Source organism: Anoplolepis gracilipes, chromosome 3 (assembly GCF_047496725.1).
Source record: "Anoplolepis gracilipes chromosome 3, ASM4749672v1, whole genome shotgun sequence".
Taxonomy (NCBI): Eukaryota; Metazoa; Arthropoda; class Insecta; order Hymenoptera; family Formicidae; genus Anoplolepis; species Anoplolepis gracilipes.
This window is the reverse complement of record NC_132972.1, coordinates 16,880,600-16,900,659: the sequence shown is the minus strand read 5'-3', so window position 1 is coordinate 16,900,659 and position 20,060 is coordinate 16,880,600. Positions and strand designations below refer to the sequence as shown.

At 36.2% G+C, this 20,060-nt stretch overlaps 3 protein-coding genes across 3 annotated transcripts; all 3 read right to left on the bottom strand.

Moving 5' to 3' along the window:
- Positions 1-27: 27 nt before the first annotated feature.
- On the bottom strand, positions 28-2,759 carry LOC140664067 (osteoclast-stimulating factor 1-like). The gene is given in 6 exon segments (XM_072888793.1): positions 28-380; positions 1,251-1,375; positions 1,378-1,461; positions 1,778-1,895; positions 1,975-2,021; positions 2,663-2,759. Coding segments are annotated over 6 exon segments (684 nt in total). The 5' UTR covers positions 2,736-2,759; the 3' UTR covers positions 28-143.
- Positions 2,481-4,512, bottom strand: LOC140664066 (vesicle transport protein USE1-like). The gene is made up of 5 exons (XM_072888792.1): positions 4,309-4,512; positions 3,847-3,896; positions 3,471-3,709; positions 3,051-3,377; positions 2,481-2,873 (listed from the first exon to the last, which is right to left on the bottom strand). The coding sequence occupies exons 1-5, from the start codon at positions 4,408-4,410 to the stop codon at positions 2,833-2,835; spliced, it is 759 nt and encodes a 252-aa protein (XP_072744893.1). The 5' UTR covers positions 4,411-4,512; the 3' UTR covers positions 2,481-2,832.
- A 9,982-nt stretch (positions 4,513-14,494) lies between these two features.
- On the bottom strand, positions 14,495-15,918 carry LOC140663604 (uncharacterized). Its single transcript, XM_072887862.1, has 3 exons — positions 15,644-15,918; positions 15,010-15,159; positions 14,495-14,930 (listed from the first exon to the last, which is right to left on the bottom strand). Exons 1-3 carry the CDS (start codon positions 15,916-15,918, stop codon positions 14,495-14,497), a joined length of 861 nt encoding a protein of 286 aa, XP_072743963.1.
- Between the last annotated feature and the right edge of the window lie 4,142 nt (positions 15,919-20,060).

The following is a 20,060-nucleotide window of genomic DNA, read 5'->3' as shown; positions in this document are numbered from 1 at the left end:
AAAACATATGAGCATTATGTGAGATTTCTTAGACATTAAGATTATTATTTGATATAAATATGATAAAAAATTCTTATTTTATGTTATATATTGAAATACATTTTGTTTATAACATATGGAATTCTTATCTTATTTGAAATTTTTCAATCGCTATCGTCGCCATCGTTATAATCTTCATCGCCATATCCATATGTACTATCATATCGATGTTCTCGTAATTGTATCGTATTTTTGATAGACGCATCAGAGGATAATTTTTCCGCAGTGAAACCGTCATTATTCTTTAAGGTCGTGTCTGCATTGTGTTCCAACAATAAATTTATCATCTCCAAGTGTCCGTGATTCGCTGCTACGTGCAGTGGTGTGTCACCCATTTTATTCTATAATTAATGGAAAAAAAAAATTCAGAAATAGAAATCCTTGTTAAAAATATATACGAGAAAGAAATAATAATGACAATATGCTTAAAACAAGACAATGTAATGAAAAAGTAGGTCATTTATATAACTTACATTTACCGCTAAATGTGTTTCTCTAATTTGATCTGAATTTTATTCATCTCACTTAAAATATTGTGTAATATTACAACGAATTTTGACTGATACAACTACATTTAATATTAAGGAAAAACTACACAGATCAGCTAATGTAAGTCAAAAATTAATACAGTCGGACCTCTTATCCTACGACCCTCTTATGCTACGAAACCTCTTATCCTACGACAAAAAATCCTCTCATGCTACATTCCCCAAAGGGGAATTATATCCCCACTCTCAAATTTTTGTCGTAGGATCAGAGGTTTAAGGGGAAGATTCCGGACCGAAAATGTCGTAGGATAAGAGGTTCGACTGTAAATACAAAATAAATGTTATAAAATTAAGAATTAATTTGTATCAAAAGATATGTCCTGTAGAATTAAAATTTTTTATTTTCATGAATTTTTTATACAATCAATAAAATAAAATTTTCGTGGTAAAATCATGTAAAAGAGTTAATTCAATATAAAATAATATTTACGATTTTAATGTTAAATTATAGTTTACAGAACATATCTTTACTTTAACAAACAAATTAATTATTAATTTTATATTTTAATTTTAAAAGGCTAAAAATGTTTTGTTAATCAAATTCATAAATCTCTCGAAATGTATTAGATTTATTAACTTTTGACATAACGGATCCATGCCGCTCCTCCTTAAAGATGAATAAACATCCAATTTTTCAATCTACATGCAGGTCCATTCTCTTACTTGAGCATTTGTCACAGGATTTGGCAGATTGAGAAGCTCGCGTGCGCATTCCAGATGACCGGTACGTGCGGCCCAGTACAATGGCGTGTTCCCGGCTGCGTCTAAACCGCTCCCTGATATACCTGCTTCAAATACTCCCTCAGAAAGGAGACATTACCACGTCTAGCAGCGTCGTGTAACGGTAGCTCGATCTCCTGCGTTTGTTCTTCCACTGAAATTAAAGATAATAGATGTTACTTTTAGACCCAATGCAATAGAGAAAATATTAAAAATAGGAATAGGAATAAATATTAAATATTAGAAATAGAAAATTGGATCTCATTTCAGAATAAGAAAAAGGAATGAATTAGCGCATAATAAATTAAGAATAATAAATTACGAATCCATTCTATTCACTTATTTGAAGTAAAATAATTCCAAATTATGCTTTCTAATATTTAATATTTATTCCCATTCCTAATATTTTCTTCATTGTGTGTTGGAGCTTTAGAGGGATAAAGAAATTTTTCGTGTAATCTTCCTCTCACTGTAAGCAATAGGTATAAGTCCCTTCTGGTCTCCGCATTTGGCTCTCCACCAGTTTTGATCGGTATCTCTATCATAAACGTACAATAGATCGTCCTCGTCGAATGACAATTCCTCTGTCTACAAAAAGAAGTATGGTCATACACCATTCTCAGATTCTAAGAAACAGGTAATGGATTACTACACAAGATTTACTTACACGTTGTGCATTGTACTTGCACAATGCTCTGACCACTTTTACTCTACCTTAAAGTTAATGTAATGTTGTGTTAATACATTTATATTTAATATTGTTATTTTTTAAATCTTTGCGAATCGATTATGTCGAAATAACAAATATACGTCATGCATGCACTTGATAAAATATTATTATTCTAACCTCTTTTTGTAATAAGAGTATATGTTACGCGTAAAAAATACATATTTTTTTCAATGATTATAATATAATCCGTTCTTTCAGACTGTTGCTTTTTTTCCTTATAATATTTCAAGCATATAGTTCATATTTTATAAAATTTTTTTCGGAACAAATTGAGACATTGACTTAAAACTTAAAGTACACATGATATAACCTTAAACTTTTATATACTAGAATTTTATTAAATTTGCAAACAAAATATAAACATAATTAATATAACAAATACAGAATCTATAATACATATACATACATACATAAATCCATTTATATAAATATATATATAAATATCGAAAATTTTTTCCATCATATATACATCATCATCCAGTCAGAAACAAGGAATGCTTTAGAAATTTTATAGTAAATATTTCAATGTCGTTATCAAATTATTCATAATAAGATTATAAATTATATACTACGATGTTGGAACTAAGTTATTAATTCACATATCACCATTTTGTGACATATTTACCAGGTTTCCAGGTGGTTTTAGGGGATACAGGTGTTTTTACAACACTCATGGCTGTGTGTAATTCTAACATCATGTAATATCAATCCAATGACTCATGTGATCGAGTTCACAGTAATGTATGTAGTGTACAGTGTAATTAAATTCTTCAAACACACGAATTATTTAATTGTTTAAATCTTCTTTTTTGCCACTTTCATAAATAATACCATGTCTGAAATAAAAGTTGATTTAAATTAAAATTTGACAGCTAGTATTTTTATAATCAATGATACATATAAATAAAGCAAGCTAGAAAGTTATATTGAACAATAAAAAGGAGAAATTTTCAACTATATTATCTTAAAAAAAAAAGACAAAAAAAATTACATAATTATACTGAAATACTCACTAAAAAATACAACCAAAACAAAAGCTATCATTAGCCACATCCAACATCTCCATTTCGAGTTGGTGTGTTCTTCTAACTTTAGAGATTCCTTTTTCAATTTAACAGCATTAATATCAGTTAGTTTGTCAGACATTTCCAATGCACCAATGTCCTTTTTTATGATAGCATTCGCCACTAATGCTTGTTCCTTCATACTGCTAGTCATGGAAAGCATATTCTCAGCAATCTTCTCCTGGATATTACGATTGTACTTTAAAATAGCATCTAAATCTTTATCCTGAATGTTCGAATTTGATAATCTCTGTCGTACACCATCTTTATCTGCAGCTAACACATAACTGATTCAATTTAAAACACAATACATAAAAAATTATATTTTTTATAATTACATATTATGTGTAATAATAGAGAGACAGTTACTTTTATCAGTGTGAAATAATTCCGCACGTAATTCCCGATTATATTTCGCGATGGTCTTTTGATGTATTTGTGTTGTGATATTTGTATTAATAGAATCAATTGTAGAAGCTGAATTTTTTGATAATAATTGTGCAGCAATTACTCTCTCTACTGGATTTGATAACTTCATCGCATTTATTATCCCTTTTAAGAAATCCATCCGTTTAGTGTAGCCTATCATAATATCTTTGGACGGTTTACTAAAAGAAAAATCAACTTTTTTTAATATCAAAACATCTACAATATCCACAACTGTAATAATGACACTAAATATCTAAATGTGTCTTAAAATTATATATATTTTATATTTTATATATTAAATAATTGAAAATCTTACTTTGGTAAGGTTTGCAATTTGTTTATCATGTCATCCAGAGCAAGTATATACTGAAACAAAAAATTTATATTTCTAATTAATTATTTATATTTATCAAATATATACATGTATGTGTATATATAAATAGATCTTTATATAGATATATATATTTATTATCATATGTCTTAAATAATAGTTATAGTTATCATAAAATAAAGCTACATACAAGTGTGTGTATGTAATATTGAATAATACATATGAACAATAAACTATAAATAAGATGTAATATCTTATGTATATCTATGTGCAAAGTATATATATATGTATATATATATATATATATATATATATATATGTATACTTAATTTTTTGCAGTTATTATATATAAAATTATTTCACAATGTTTGTAATGAAACATCAAATTAGATGTACGCGTTAAGTACAAATGTAAATAAAAACATAAAAGATTAGAAGCTCGCACACCTTTTCAAGTTTCCAGTCTTTATGAGGATCATCTTTTGCTATTAATTCGCAACGCGTTAGAAGTCGCTTGATATTAATTTCTAGCTTAGATACTTGAGACATTTATTCGCTTAATAAACAAACAATACGAGAAAAATGTGGTTTGTTCAAAATAGTTATACAATACATATCATGTAATATTTCTTCTGCTGTCCACGTGTAGAGATCATAAGCTTAGTTTACACCGAGCACTTGATATGTGTACTAAATACTATACTAGCCAATCATGGCCAGTCTTCTAAAGAATGGAATGGCTATGATTGGCCAGTAGTATTTAGTACGCGTATCAAAGTATGTCGGTGTAAACTAGGCCATAGACTACGTTTAAGCTAAAGGCCGGCGCACACACTTTTGCATAACGCATAATGCACATACATAAGGAAACTGATTGGTCTACAAACATATGCATAAGGAATTCAACCAATCGAATTCCTTAAGTATATGCATTATGCGTTATGTAAAAGTGTGTGCGGCGGCCTTTAATATTTCATAGAGTTTTAAATTCACAGACTTCTACATTATAACTAGACCGCTAACTTCCTTATATATTAGATCTAAAAAGTGACTCCGAAAAATATGTACAACATTAGTAGGATAGAGAAACAAAGGGGATAGATATATAATATGGCTACTATAGAAAACTCGTGTGTGAGTGACATTGCTTTAAATTCAACCAATCAGCGTGACTGTCATCCTACTAATGATGACGCATACACATAAATTTTGTACATACTTTTTGGGGTTATGTATTTTGCCAGAGTTAGCAGTCTAGTTATATATAGAAGTCTGTGGCCTAAATCACAGTATATACAAAGTACGTTCGGGGTGACACTATTCGTGCAATTTAGTACTATCGACTGTTCACAGAGATAGGTAGTAGTGCTAACAAACACAATCGTGACGTTATTAATGATGGTGTGTGACGTCATAATTCTACGCTACCAATGCTATTCTTTCCGAGGTAGTGTGTCGATAGCGTTTGTATTGGGTAGTGCGATAGCGAGTTCCCCGAACGCACCAGTAGTGTTCAGCATAACCATTATTATAACTGATCGACATAATGCGTAATAAAGAAAAATTCAGCGATGTATATATATCAATATTTAAATAAATATGACAATATTGACAATATTTATAAAATATTTACAAGATATTTATAATAATTATTTAAATATTTTATAAATATTTATATCAAAATATAACTTTTTATAAACAACGGGTTAATTAAAAACGACCTGACTAGCCAAAATTATTCAATTTATTTACACGACGTTTCGACCATATGGTTGTGGTCCTTTTCAAGTGTAACTATAAAGAAAATATATAACGGATCAAAAAATTATTATATGGATACAATTTTTACTGGATTAAACACAAACAATACAATATAATATCGTTAAAAAACTAGTCTACTCACACGTAAATTAAGAAAGAGAAAAAAGAATCCAATGGGACATGTTTAAAAGTAGAACTTAATGATGGAATAATTAAATATGTCACTTAGTTAAAAACAATAGTTATTAAATTTGAGATGAACACAAACAACGAGACACGTCATGTCAGCATGAGTTTTTAAACGAAACTGTCAATGTTTAAAAAGAAAAACAGTTCAAACGACCTTTATAATTTTGTCATAAATATTATTTAAATTTTCGGTATCTCTTTGTAGGTTAATCGTGGAGTTAAATTTCTTAATGAAAAACATTTCAGCTATTTCTCTTTTCTTAATAAATTTTTCATCATGTAAAATAACCGGATTGTCCCACTCAAAATCATGCCCAAATTCAACTCTGTGCTTGCTAACGACTGATTGATTGGTAGGATGTAATTTTATATTGTTAAGATGTTCTTTAATACGTGTGCGTATATGTCGTTTTGTTTGGCCTATGTAGAGCGCATCGCAATCCTTACACTGTAATTTATAAACAACATCAGTTCTACAGTCAGTATGTAATCTGTCTTTACCACGCTTAATCAATGTATTAAGTTTATTAGTTATAGTCATAACGACGTTCAAACCAGCGTCACACACAATACGACGCAAACAAAAGCTAAATTCATTAACATAAGGAATTGAAACAAAAAGGCTGCTTCTTTGTAATTCCTTCCCCCGGGGGTCAAATTCTAAATTGTCGCAAATTTTTTAAAAAATTGATCCTCTATTTGATGTGTCGTCCAATAAGGTTGTCAGGGAAACAATTATTACGCAGCGTTTCATAAACGATACCCAAATTCTCATTGTGGAACCTAGTATCAGAGAGCAGCAATGCATAATCAACGGAAACGTCGTGTAAATAAATTGAATAATTTTGGCTAGTCAGGTTTTTAATTAACCCGTTGTTTATAATTAAATACTAGCGACTTTAATATCTAACTTATAATTATAACTTTTTTTCTTCCAAAAAGAAAAATCATTAATATTAGTAAATTATACCTAAAATGTGAAATAATATTTAGTTAGGTTTGAAATTGGTAATATGCTACGTTATTGCTGTTCATAGAGCTTGTTACCGCTATCACGCTATTGGCTCCGCGAACATTTTTGGTAGCGTTTGCGTTGGTAGTGTGATAGCGAGTTCCCCGAACGCATCCACAGTAGCGCAACTCTCTGTTGGCATCCTTGAGGCTGAGAGTGCCGTCACATGCAGCTCCATAAAGTTAGCCAAATCACTTTGATTTTTTTAAAATTAAAATTAACTAATCGTTTAGAAATCGTTCAGAGATGATTGGAAGTTTAATTAAAACGTTTGGAGGTTCATCGTTTTTTTTTAATTAAATAATTAAAATTTCGAAGTAAAGTTAGCCGAATATTTTTATTTTTCGTCCAATTGAGTTAAACAAGAGCTTATTCGATGCAGAATCGTTAGGTGGTCACGAATAAATTCTTTACAACGTTTGGAGGTCTATAGTTTATCCGAAAATAAAAAAAATCATGTGCGGTAAAATTCCAAATTCTTTTAAGGCTGATTCACACTTTGGCAAAAAAGCAGGTAAATGTGAAGATGAGCAGTCCTCCTCACCGATTTTATTGAAAATTTTTTTAGTAATAGATTTTGGGTCGAAACGAACGAATCTGACAGAAAAAATCCTCGCTCTGCCACGCGAAGCGAGATAAATTTTTTAAGATAATCACTTTTGAGACTATGAAACCTCCCATTCGGGCGACGTATAGGGTGTGTTCCTTTTGGACGCTTACACGCTTAAAGCGCTTATAAGCATTGCTTACGCTGTTCCATTTGGAGTTATAAGCGCTTATAAACGTATTAATGACGTCACTGTGACGTCATAACTTGTGCTAACAAATGCTTATTTCATCGAGGTAGGGCAGCAAAAGCGTGAGCGCTTACAGCGCGTGAGCGTTCATATGGAACGCACCCGTGGTATCGCATGGTGAACAGAAAAATGAATTTAAATTGTAATGTGATTAATATATGGTTAATATTTGATTAATAACTAAAATATGATTTAAATTGTACATCGGTATATGATGGTAAAATCTTTTCTACGTAATTCTTTAAGCGTAATATTGCAGTTTTCTCGCAATATTTATTAAGAATTAAAAGAATGTTTTCTACTTCTGTATTAAATTTTAAAGAATCTCCATCGTCATCAAACAATATTTCGAACATTATTACAATTAGCGAACACAAAAGAACAATCTGTTTTTCCGCCATTTTGACATGCTCACGATGCTCATGCACCCAAAAGGAACTACTTTCCGTTTGCAATTTTAAGCGCTTAAGCAGCAAACGGAACGATTGAAAATAGCGCTTATAAGCGTGAGCGCTTACAGCGCGTGAGCATTCATATGGAACACACCCATAGTGACATGGGGCGTTTTCCAGCAAGCGACACAGACGACACAGTGTCCATTAATGTGAGGGAGAACATTTATTGTGTCTCACTTACACTAATGGACACTGTGTTAAGCCGTGATTACAGTATAGATTGCGAGTTCGGTTGCGGTTGGTGTTACTGTTGGACATTGGGAATCAACCAATCACAGCAAAGCAACCTTTGCTGTGATTGGTTGGTTCCCAATGTCCAACAGTAACTCCAACCGCAACCTATAGTGTAATCACTACTTTACACTGTGTCGTCTGTGTCTTTGCTGGAAAACGCCCATAAAGTGTCCTCGAATTTTTTGCTGAGAGCGCGTTCGGGGAGATACTATTAGCGCTATGGTGACCTTTTCTGCGCATGCGCTGACATGTGCCGACGCCATTATGATCAGTACATGTACTTTTAACCTGCTTTTGGTCTCTAATTCTTGTCAGAACACATGTCGTGTTAGTAAAAAAAGTAAGAAATATAAATATTAAATTATAGGATACAAATGTGCAGTTATTTTATATCTTTCATATAAGCTTGTTTCATACTTATGTATGTATATACATGCGTGCAACACGCGCCTTCACAGCGCATGCGCAGAAAGGGATGTGATACATACTAGTTTGTACATAAAATTAGAGCTGCCTTATACATAAGGAGTTAGCAGTCTAGTATTATATAGAATCTGTGGTCGTTTCTCAAATCTTAAAACTTTAGAATTTCTTAAATCTATCCTAATGCATTAGGATAGATTTAAGAAATTCTCAAATTTTAAGATTTGGCAAATGACTATGAATTCAGATCTAAGTCTTCTGGCTTAAGTTTTTTTATGTGCCCGGGCCTTTAAAGCGCGTTCGGGGAGACACTATTAGCGCTAACAGTGTTGTTCTATCTTTATTCAACTTTTAATGAGTAACAAAGATAGAATGACATTGTTAGCGCTAATAGTATCCCTCCGAACACATCCTTAATTTAATTTCTTAAATTCTATTTTTAATTAATCAATGTATTTTTTTTAAATATGTGTAAAAATTATGATATATAGTTTAATGTGAACTTCACATGACTTTGGAAGGTTGCCAGTGCAGGATAATATTTTTAAGCGTGATAGTATGCGATAAGAAGAGATAACCACGTCCTGATTCAATCTCTGATTTTATCTCTTAGTGATCGCGATAGCAGTGGTGGGGGTGGCAATGTTCATTCCAGTATGGTATGTAGTTTAATGATTCTGACACGTGTTAGTGCAAAAAGTGAGAAATATATTATATGATGGGATACTAATGTGCAATTATTGTGCCAATGCACAATAAATAGAAAGGAAAAAAATAATATTTCTTTTTTTAAGTAAGCATATATTTTAAATAAAAGTAAACGTATAATTATTCTTTTGATATTATCATATCTCTCTTGATTACTTAAAATGATAATGATTGATGATTCTGAATATATTTAATTAATTATTATGTGTTTAAATATTTTTGTGAATAATATATAGAAATCTGATGTACATGTGTGTAACACGTGCCATCACAACGCATGCGCAGAAAGAGATACTATATACACTTGTTTGTACATAAAATTAGAGCCACCTAAAGCACGTATCAGACTCACAAATTTCTATATATTATTAGACTACTAACTCCCCAAATTTTGCTTATATAAATTGTCCTCAAATTTTATGTACTAAGATAATTCTTTCTGCGCATGCATTGACATATGCCGACGCACTTTTTCTCCGTAGTATAGTAGCACTAACTGGATGCATTTTTTAGAACGGAACTACATAAGTCGAATCACCGACGAGATACTATTAAAGGGAGGGTCCCGTTAGCACACAACCATATATATTGACCGATGCCTAAAGTAACCAGCACGGTTAGCCAATCAGAAGGTCCTAATATTCACTGTGCGCTATCCACAGACTTTTATATAATACTAGACTGCTAATTCCCTAGATTTTGCTTATATAAAGTGTTCTCGAATTTTATGTACTAAGAGCGCGTTTGGGGAGATACTATTAGCGCTAAGATGACCCTTTTTGCGCATGCGCTGACATGTGTCAACGCCATTATGATCAGTACATGTACTTCTAACCTGCTTTCGGTCTTTAATTCTTGTCAGAACACATGTCGTGTTAGTAAAAAAAGTAAGAAATATAAATATTAAATTATGGGATACAAATGTGCAGTTATTTTATATCTTTTATAAAAGCTTTTTTATCATACTTAGGGCGCGTTCAGGGAGACGTTATTAGCGCTAACAGCGTCGTTCTATCTTTGTTCAACTTTTAATGAGTAACAAAGACAGAATGACACTATTAGCGCTAATAGTATCCCCCCGAACGCGCCCTTAGTATGTATATACATGCGTGCAACACGCGCCTTCACAGCGCATGCGCAGAAAGGGATGTCATACATACTTGTTTGTACATAAAATTAGAGCTGCCTTATACATAAGGAGTTAGCAGTCTAGTATTATCACAGTATATACTGTGGTATTATATAGAAGTTTGTGGCGCTATCGGATCCCGTCCACTATTAAAGACCATCGGTCCTGGATAAATTTTTGTGACTGCCAAGTGGGCCCGGTGAATCTGAAGGTAATTAAAGAATTATCGACCGTTTTAACTTACAAGAGAACCTCGCAAACCCAAAAATTCTGATTTTAATGAAAGTTTGCACACAAGTGGAGAAGATAAATAGATGAATTTAGAAAATTTTCAGTTGCTGCCAAAAAATGATTCTAAGGGGTGAAACTATTCCATATATATAAAGCGATTTTTCGGTTTTCTCTATATATCTCGAAAATTATTGGAGATATCAAAAAATGTTTTATATAAAAGTTTCATGATAAAAAATCCTCTATTTAAACACATTAATACAATTTTGAAAAAAAAAATTTTAATCTTTGAAAAAAATTATTTTTTTAAATTTTATCAATTTAGTCAAATAGAAGTGTTTTAGCCATGAAACTTTTGTATAAAACATGTTTTGATATTTTGAATAATTTTCGAGATATATCAAGAAATGCAAAAAACTATTCTATATACAAGGTAGGCCATTTTAATCTATGCACTGTAGTAGTGTCATAGTGGGGATTCTAAGCCATGGGGCGCTGAGGGGAGTGCGGGGACGGGGGTATCTGAGAGGCGCGAGGGGTCTGTTAGGGAAAGGGGGGGGGGGAAGGGTCCTACACACGTTCGAAAGTAGATGTTTATCTTTGCAGTTGATTTTATAGCCGGGGTATTTTAGAAGTCATAAAACTGTTTTTTTTTCTAGTTTTATGATCATTTTATGACCATTAGAATATTATGAAAAAAGAGATTTTAAGCGCCGACGTTCGGCAGCTTTGTACCCTTGCGGAAAATCTCCCATAAAACTGGAGCAAAATATCTTCCATAATTTTTAGGGAAAGAACTGCAACGCATCAGCGCCATTATGGAAAAAAAAAAAGATTTTAATCGCCGGGGGACATTTTTAAAAACCATAAAAGTGTTTTTTTTTCTCTTTTTTTTCTAATTTTTTATGATCATTTTATGACCATTAGAATATTATGGAAAAAGAGATTTTAAGCGCCGACGTTCGGCAGCTTTGTACCCTCGCGGAAAATCTCCCATAAAACTGGAGCGAAACATCTTCCATAATTTTTAAGGAAAGAATGCAACGCACCAGCGCCAACATTCGGCTGCTCGAATTTGAAAATCTGTCTCCGCGTTAAAACGTATTCAACAGTCGTCGAGTGTCTTTCGATTTAGTGCTAAAATGAATATAGAAGATGTGATTGTCATCGAAGACAATGAAGACAATGAAGATGTGGTTATCATCGACGACAGCGATGAAGAAGTGGAAATAGTGAATGACTCTGATTATGAGAGTGATCCGGAAGACTATTTAAATGAACAAGTAGTGCCGTTAGTGCGTGAAGATTTACGAATTATAACTGAACGGCAGGAAATGTGTAACATCATATTTTATTACGAAGTAAAAAAGTATGACAACGACGAGGAAAATAGTGAAAAATTTTGTTCGGGATGTTTCATTGAAGTTCAAGATTTATATACACAAGGTAAAATTGTGTATAAACATGAAACTGGACAATATATTTATCACGGTTGGAACTCATGTAATAATTGTGGACACTCACTATGCCAAGTAATAGCATGTAGTGTGTGTCGTTTTTGTGCGCAGCAATAAACTTTTGTAGACATTTGCTAGGACTAAGTGCTGTGAAAAATGGTGACCGAAAAACTATTAAATCCGGTGGTGGAGTTTCAACGAAATCGCGAACTTGACATAAAAAATGCCTCAACAGTGATCTTTAAACTACAAAGTTATATATGGACGAATGAAAACAACAGACTAAGGGGAAAGCCTTGCGAGAATTGCTGTTTACCAGGCGGAAATCGGCAAGCATGTCTTGAGCAGTTACAAGAAATCCATCGGGAAATCCGTCAACATATCGATAACATGTTGTATCTACAACATGTCATCGACAATGATCCAGATTCTGATACTGATTCTGATCAGTAATTGTAAGTAATTCTTGATGTGTAAGATTCTTTTTCAAATTATGAAAATATTAATAAATTTTTTTTTTCTGTTATGCAGGAGCCCTGCCTGGACGCCACTACCACCGCCCGGTCATCCCCTCCAGTGCCTCGCAGCAGCAGTCGTCGTCGTGCCGTACCCCTCGACCATCGGCGTGCAATCTTTTATATATTTTTTTTATATCTTTTTCTTTTTATTTTTAAATTCACACACACACACACACACACACACACACACACACACACACACACACACACACACACACACACACACACACACACACACACACACACACACACACACACACACACACACACACACACACACACACACACACACACACACACACACACACACACACACACACACACACACACACACACACACACACACACACACACACACACACACACACACACACACACACACACACACACACACACACACACACACACACACACACACACACACACACACACACACACACACACACACACACACACACACACACACACACACACACACACACACACACACACACACACACACACACACACACACACACACACACACACACACACACACACACACACACACACACACACACACACACACACACACACACACACACACACACACACACACACACACACACACACACACACACACACACACACACACACACACACACACACACACACACACACACACACACACGCACGCACGCACGCACGCACGCACGCACGCACGCACGCACGCACGCACGCACGCACGCACGCACGCACGCACGCACGCACGCACGCACGCACGCACGCACGCACGCACGCACGCACGCACGCACGCACGCACGCACGCACGCACGCACGCACGCACGCACGCACGCACGCACGCACGCACGCACGCACGCACGCACGCACGCACGCACGCACGCACGCACGCACGCACACACACACACACACACACACACACACACACACACACACACACACACACACACACACACACACAGATTTTGTAAATAAACATACTTTTTTAAATAAAAAAGAAATTATGTTAAACACATATAATTGCTTGCTTGCGCTTCCTTCATCTATCCCATCCTTCTTCCTTCATATACTAGATATAATTAGATATAATAACTTAATATTTAATATAAAAAAAAATATAAAAAGAAAAAAAAAGAAAAAAATAATAAAAAGAAAAAAAAATTATAAAAAGAAAAAAATTATAAAAAGAAAAAAAAGAAAAAAGAAAAAAAATTTCTGTTTGCGTTCTCGCTTTCCTTCGCCTTGCGCTATCTCTTTCTTTTCCTAGCACTTACTCTCTCGCTCTACTTCACCTCGCGCTATCTCTTTCTTTCCTAGCACTTACTCTCTCGCTCTCCTTTGCCTCGCGCTATCTCTTTCTTTCCTAGCGTTTACTCTCTCGCTCTCCTTCGCCTCGCGCTATCTCTTTCTTTCCTAGCGCTTACTCTCTCGCGGTTCCAGCATGACGTCATTCCCCGCAACGAGCTACATATGAGAACTGGGACTGTTTACGGGTGGGAGGAAGCACGGATGGGAAATGCGTGCGAGTAAATTATATCATGATTTAAATTTAAAAAAACTTTATTCTTTTCTTTTATATATATATTTTTTTTTATTACATATTGTGACTAAAAACTAAAGCTACCAGTTCGCAATCGACGAGTTGATGTTTATTGAAGGCGTCGCTGGCGCATTTGACACTTTTTTATTATCCGTTATAGTGGACGCGATATTGGAGAATTATGTAAACTTAGTATCGACTGTCTCGGTGATTCTAACCAATCGATCAAAGGTTACATCGATGCATTGATCGAGATTAAACATACGGTGTAACGTCGGTTCAATCATCATCATGCGTACGTTTAAAGATTCGAGACTTATAAGTTTAGTATCGTTAATCGTATGAACTCGCACTGTTAGCGGTCCAACGCTTATAAAATTATAGGTATCTTTAGAGTCCTTTCGCAGTAAATCGTGAATATTGCGACGTTGCTCGTAGAGTCCCTTCCACGTTTCGAGAGATAATACCAGTTCCTTTCCTTGATGATCTCCTATGACAATTTCCACGTAACTCGGTGTACCCACGTTGATACCAATTTCAAGGAATTTGAATTCCGTGGTTGTCAATGCGTATCGTCTACTTAGTATACGAATCGCACGACGCTTCAACGAAATGCTGTAAAAAAATAAAATAAAAAAAAATTAGTTTAAAAACAATTTGTGAAAAAATAGAAAGAAGTTAAACAAAAACTTACTTGTCACATTTGTTCTCAAACAATGGAGTTTCATAACGATTCGGTACGTAATTATTCACGTTTCTGCTGGGGCCGCCACTGCTTCTTTCGACGTAGTACATATTTCCAGGTTTCAAAAGTGGACCACTTTCACGAACGGTTAACGCAACACTGACCGTATAAAGAATCAAATATACGTGACATCCCGTTTTTCAAAGTAGTGGGAGATTAGTGGTAAATGTGGTGGGAGATTCTAGAATACTTTAGTGCTCTGAAATTTTTAGAAGGGAGAGAGAGACGATACTCGGATAAAAAGAATTCTTAAATGACTCGTGAGGGAGGGAGGGAGGGAGGGAATGAGGAGGGGGAATAAGAAATAAAACATATTAGTGTTTAAATATTTTATTTTTCCAAATCTTGCAATTCTTTCTGGCGTTGCGACCACCAGTTAAATATTTTGAATACATTTTGTAATGCGCAATTCTTAACATGTTTTTCACATCGTATAGTATTTTTAACATCTAGATTATTTAGAGATTCGATATCGTCGTAATCAGCATCCAAGATCTCAATGATTAAATTTTCTCTCGCATTGTCGCCGAGCATATTAGCAAGCCATTCTCGTTTCTGGCATCCTTTAACGTATACGATACACTGCATTTTATCATCTTCTTCAACTACAGCTGTTGTAATCAATCGTTTCGCCATGCTGTACGCAACGATTCCATCCTCCCATTGTAATCCATAATGATTCGCCATCAACCATGAAGCTTGACACTTTTCGGATTTTGTAAGGAGATGCCATGGTATAGGACTCCGAAAAATGTAGTGTGCGAGAACAGTTCCTCTTCTCAACACCGCCACCTCCTTTGCGATGAATTTATTCGAAACGACAAATCCTTGCAGATCGACAAACGTTGGTACAGACATGATGAGATCTCTTTTCGTCAGTTAAGAAGAATGACAACCATCTCGTAACACTCGGATTTATATCCAGCTTTCCCTCTCTCTAAATTATTGTCGCAAACACTTAGGTAATTTTGCGCACAACGTTGGTCAACGGGTTATACTGGATTACGCGATCGTGTATGATGAGACAGTACGCAGTCGTATTATTAGCCACATTCTCCTTACACTCAAATTCCAATCGCACATCCACGGTTGCACTCTTGACCGATTCGTTTTGTCGAGAACAATCGATGATCACAAACGGACCGTACTGTAGAAACAGTGAGACAGTGAGACTCGGTTCGAGGTACTCGTATCCGTAATAGTTTTTGCAGAAACGCGCGTACGTGTCGTACAGAATTGACCATCTGTTTTTATCGAAATCCAGATTCATGTCATCGTACGGATAACATTCCGAGTTCAGATAGAGTTTCACGTTTGTTAATTTACAGTCGTCGAATTTACTCGCATCTTCGGACATAACATTCTTCCGGCCTGTCTGCAGAGCAAAGATAACGTATCGTGGTTTCTCCAGCTGAGTCGCGGTCTTAATGGCCCACGAATGTTTGGTTGTACGCTGCAACAGCGGAAACTCGTACAGATCCCACGAGCGAAAACCCATGCTGAGGTAGCGTCCGCTTTCCAGAGCAGCATAGACAGCTTTTTAATTTCACTCAACAACACATGTGGCATTCGCCATTGTATCTTGAATATGTTGATCACAGGCTCCAGCGTCGAAGCTCCAAGCAGACAATTGTTGTCATTGCGCGATCGTATTAAGATCAATTCGTGACGAGCGTTAATTACTATGCGTCTGTAATCCTCGCAAAATCCCAATAACATGTAGAGCGGTACGCAAAAATTAAAGTGTCCATCCACAATAGTTGGCTCACTCCAGCCAGCATTTCTCATAATCACGCTTCTATCGGATGATATTGTTACATAGTTTTTGAGCATACTTGTTATTCCCACGTTTCTATTTCGATCAATCTCCACACCATCGAGTTCATATCGAATCTCGTCAAACATGAATGCAACGCAATTATTTTGCAGTACCACATTGAATCCTCCAGCTGGCTTCTTTATCTTTAATTCTCCCTCGATGTATAAGAAACTCTCGTACGGCAATGTATACAGATCCTGTTGTTGTATGGGTATTCTTATCTCATCACTGTATCCGAACGTTGTGTTGGCGAATGGGTTATAGGAGTGAGTCTCAATCTTGACGATGCGATCGTCAAAGATTGGCTCATCCGCGATGTCGAGAATGTCAGTCATCGTTTAAATGTTTCGCACCACGAATCCCAAAGATTGTAAAAACGCAACGTTTGATGCGTTCAATTTCTTTTTCTTAGTGCCGGATGATTGGATATTAGCAAATGTCGATGTTGTTGTCGCTGACGTCGTAAAGATTGTATTGTCTCTCACGTCTTTCGATCCGTTCAACACGAGCATCACACGCTAATTTTACCGCCGCCGCCGTACATGCAATCTAATGGTGATCTCTTCTCCTCGAAAATCGAGTAATCGTCCTTCCTGGTCGACAACGCGTAACGTTAAATCCGTAATGCACCGCACGATGATCGGTAGGTAAATGATGTGCGCCGGTGTTTCCGATATCTTATATCCTGGTGGTACCCTCGGTGAAAATTCGTGTATCGTATGAACGAGTTTGCCGTTGTTGTACGCACCTGCGGTCACATTACATTCGACGCGGATAATGTTCACGTTGATAATGTTAATCGGCACGTCCGACTCGTACCATTTTTGCGGCTGCAGTATACGGTTCGAGAATCTTAGCAGCGATCCAATATTGTTAGGCTTGCTAAAATTTAATCTGTAGGCGCATTTGATCTCGCTCCTCATCGTATTGTAATTAGCGCGGAGCACTATAGGCCATTCTCCAGGCTCAAAGTTATTGTCGTCGTCAGTGTGTTTTTTATCACCATCACGAACTGTGTGTTGCGAACGTTTTCGTAAAATTGTATGTTTCAAAAATTCATGTATCGCTTGCAACTCGTACGATCCCTCAGGAATCATAATTTCCGCATCGTCTTTACCAAAGTAAAATTTATTATTCGAGGAATTCACGTTCGATATCGTGTGATAACTTTCAAAATCCGCTAGACCAAGCTCGTATTCACCGTCGCTTAAATCTACGTTGGGAAAGTAGTTTGCCGCGAGAACGCTGCTCTTTCCAGTCAGCGTGAATGTCATAGACATGTTGGCCAAACTGTTTAACGAATACTAAGTTAAATAGTGCAATGTATGTCTTTAAATTCGCGTGCATCGACCGTTCGGAGAAACTGCAAGCACAATTGTCCACAGATGCTTTGATTATAAGTTTGATAGGATGTGTGATTATATTCTATTTTTGTCACATTTAAATATCGCACCAATTCATTCGGCGGTCGAAGATTGCCAAAACTGTCAAAATAAATAGCACAATTCCCCCTCTTTGCATACGCTACCCAGTGAGTACCCGAGCCTTTAGCGTTATCCAAATTTATGATCCCGCTCTCGTTTCGATATATACCACCGATCGGTAATGAGTTACGCATAAAAACACCTCTAAAATATGGAATGTGCATACGTTTTGCTAGTTGCAGCAATTGTACGTTGGTAGTTACGCCCTCTGGCATTTTTAGCGTCTCTTTGACGTTTTTTTTTTTTCTTCTTTTTCATTGAGACTCCTCGTCCGTATTTGTATGGTGCGAGATACAATCCGCGATCTTCCATGGCACGATTGTGACGTAGCATTTCTTGAAACTGACGTTGTGTAGCTTTTCCATCGTTCACCATCTTTGCTACACCAGCCGCTCCACCAATCAGAGATCCGAGAGCGCCCAACAATGGTAGAATCGGTAATACACCCCCGCGTTTCGCTACCGGAAGTATTCGTTTTTTCACCATCTTTTTCTTCGTTTTCGTCTTTAGACCCATACCGAACTTCGTTTTGGTTTTCATCGCTGTCCAGACAGCTGTGGCTGCGGCTCTCTCACCGAGAGACGAATCTTTCGCAGTGATGCGAGTTTGCGCCTTTTTGGCGAGTATCCTATCCGCCGTGTGTCTTTCGGCAAGATCGTTACTCCGAAAGTACGCTATATCGTGTTCACGACACGCTGCGTCCAATGGGTTAATACCTCAATCACCTCTAGCCAATCGTTCTTCTAGCCGCGTGCCCGGACCGCAAAACTGGTATCCAGGAATATGTAATTCGATAGGAAGCGCGTTTATTGCACGATTTAATAGACCTCTGCTTATTTGCGTTGACATTCACGACAATCTTTTATTGGCGCTGGACCGTCAATGTGCGTTTGTTGCCACGGTTGATTGTAATGTTCGAAACAGCGACGATAGGTCTGAACCTCCGAATCCGCCTTTATGTATTCCGGAAGTTTGTCCCACACGTAGTGGACGTGATTGCCACACATTCGCAATAAAACTGCTTTAGGTACAAACTGTAGCTGTTCGGCACTCAAATCGAGAATATCGTAAGGACTTGATAGCAGGAAAAACATTTTTTCGTTACTGAACACTTTGTAGTTCCGCGCAGCTATAAATAGACAGACGTGCGATCCAAATCGGAAGTGGGAAAATGAAATTCGTGCGACAACCTTTCGCGATACGCATGACAAATTACGACGTCAGATTACGCTCGATGGGTGACAATGCGGAGATGCGTAGACCCGGTACGATGCTGCCGAATACTATACGCGCAATCGTTTGCGGCCCCTCGAATTGCGGTAAAACTAACGTGTTGATTAGTTTGATAGAAAGCCCGCACGGCGTCCGCTTTGAAAATGTGTACGTGTATTCAAAGTCACTGCAACAGCCAAAATATCAATATTTGGAGAATTTGTTAACGTCGATCGATGAAATCGGCTATTTTACATTCTCCAATAACAGTGACGTCATTCCACCGAGCGAAGCACGTCCAAACTCGATTTTCGTTTTCGATGACGTGGCGTGCGACAAACAAAATACGATAAGAGAATATTTTTCAATGGGACGCCACTCGAACGTCGACTGCTTCTATCTCTGCCAGACATACGCGAGAATACCGAAACATCTTTTACGCGACAATGCGAACCTGCTAATCTTGTTTAAAGAATGGCACCAAC

Coding starts and splice junctions, on each gene's coding strand:
- LOC140664066 (XM_072888792.1), bottom strand. CDS start 4,410: ATGTCTCAAGTATCTAAGCTAGAAATTAATATCAAGCGACTTCTAACG. Junction 3,897..4,308: donor AAGACTGGAAACTTGAAAAG/GTGTGCGAGCTT, acceptor TTTTTGTTTCAG/TATATACTTGCTCTGGATGA. Junction 3,710..3,846: donor AAATTGCAAACCTTACCAAA/GTAAGATTTTCA, acceptor TTTTTCTTTTAG/TAAACCGTCCAAAGATATTA.
- LOC140663604 (XM_072887862.1), bottom strand. CDS start 15,918: ATGTCTGTACCAACGTTTGTCGATCTGCAAGGATTTGTCGTTTCGAAT. Junction 15,160..15,643: donor GAAGAAGATGATAAAATGCA/GTGTATCGTATA, acceptor TTATACGGTCAG/TGTTGCGTTAACCGTTCGTG. Junction 14,931..15,009: donor TTTGAGAACAAATGTGACAA/GTAAGTTTTTGT, acceptor ATTTTTTTACAG/CATTTCGTTGAAGCGTCGTG.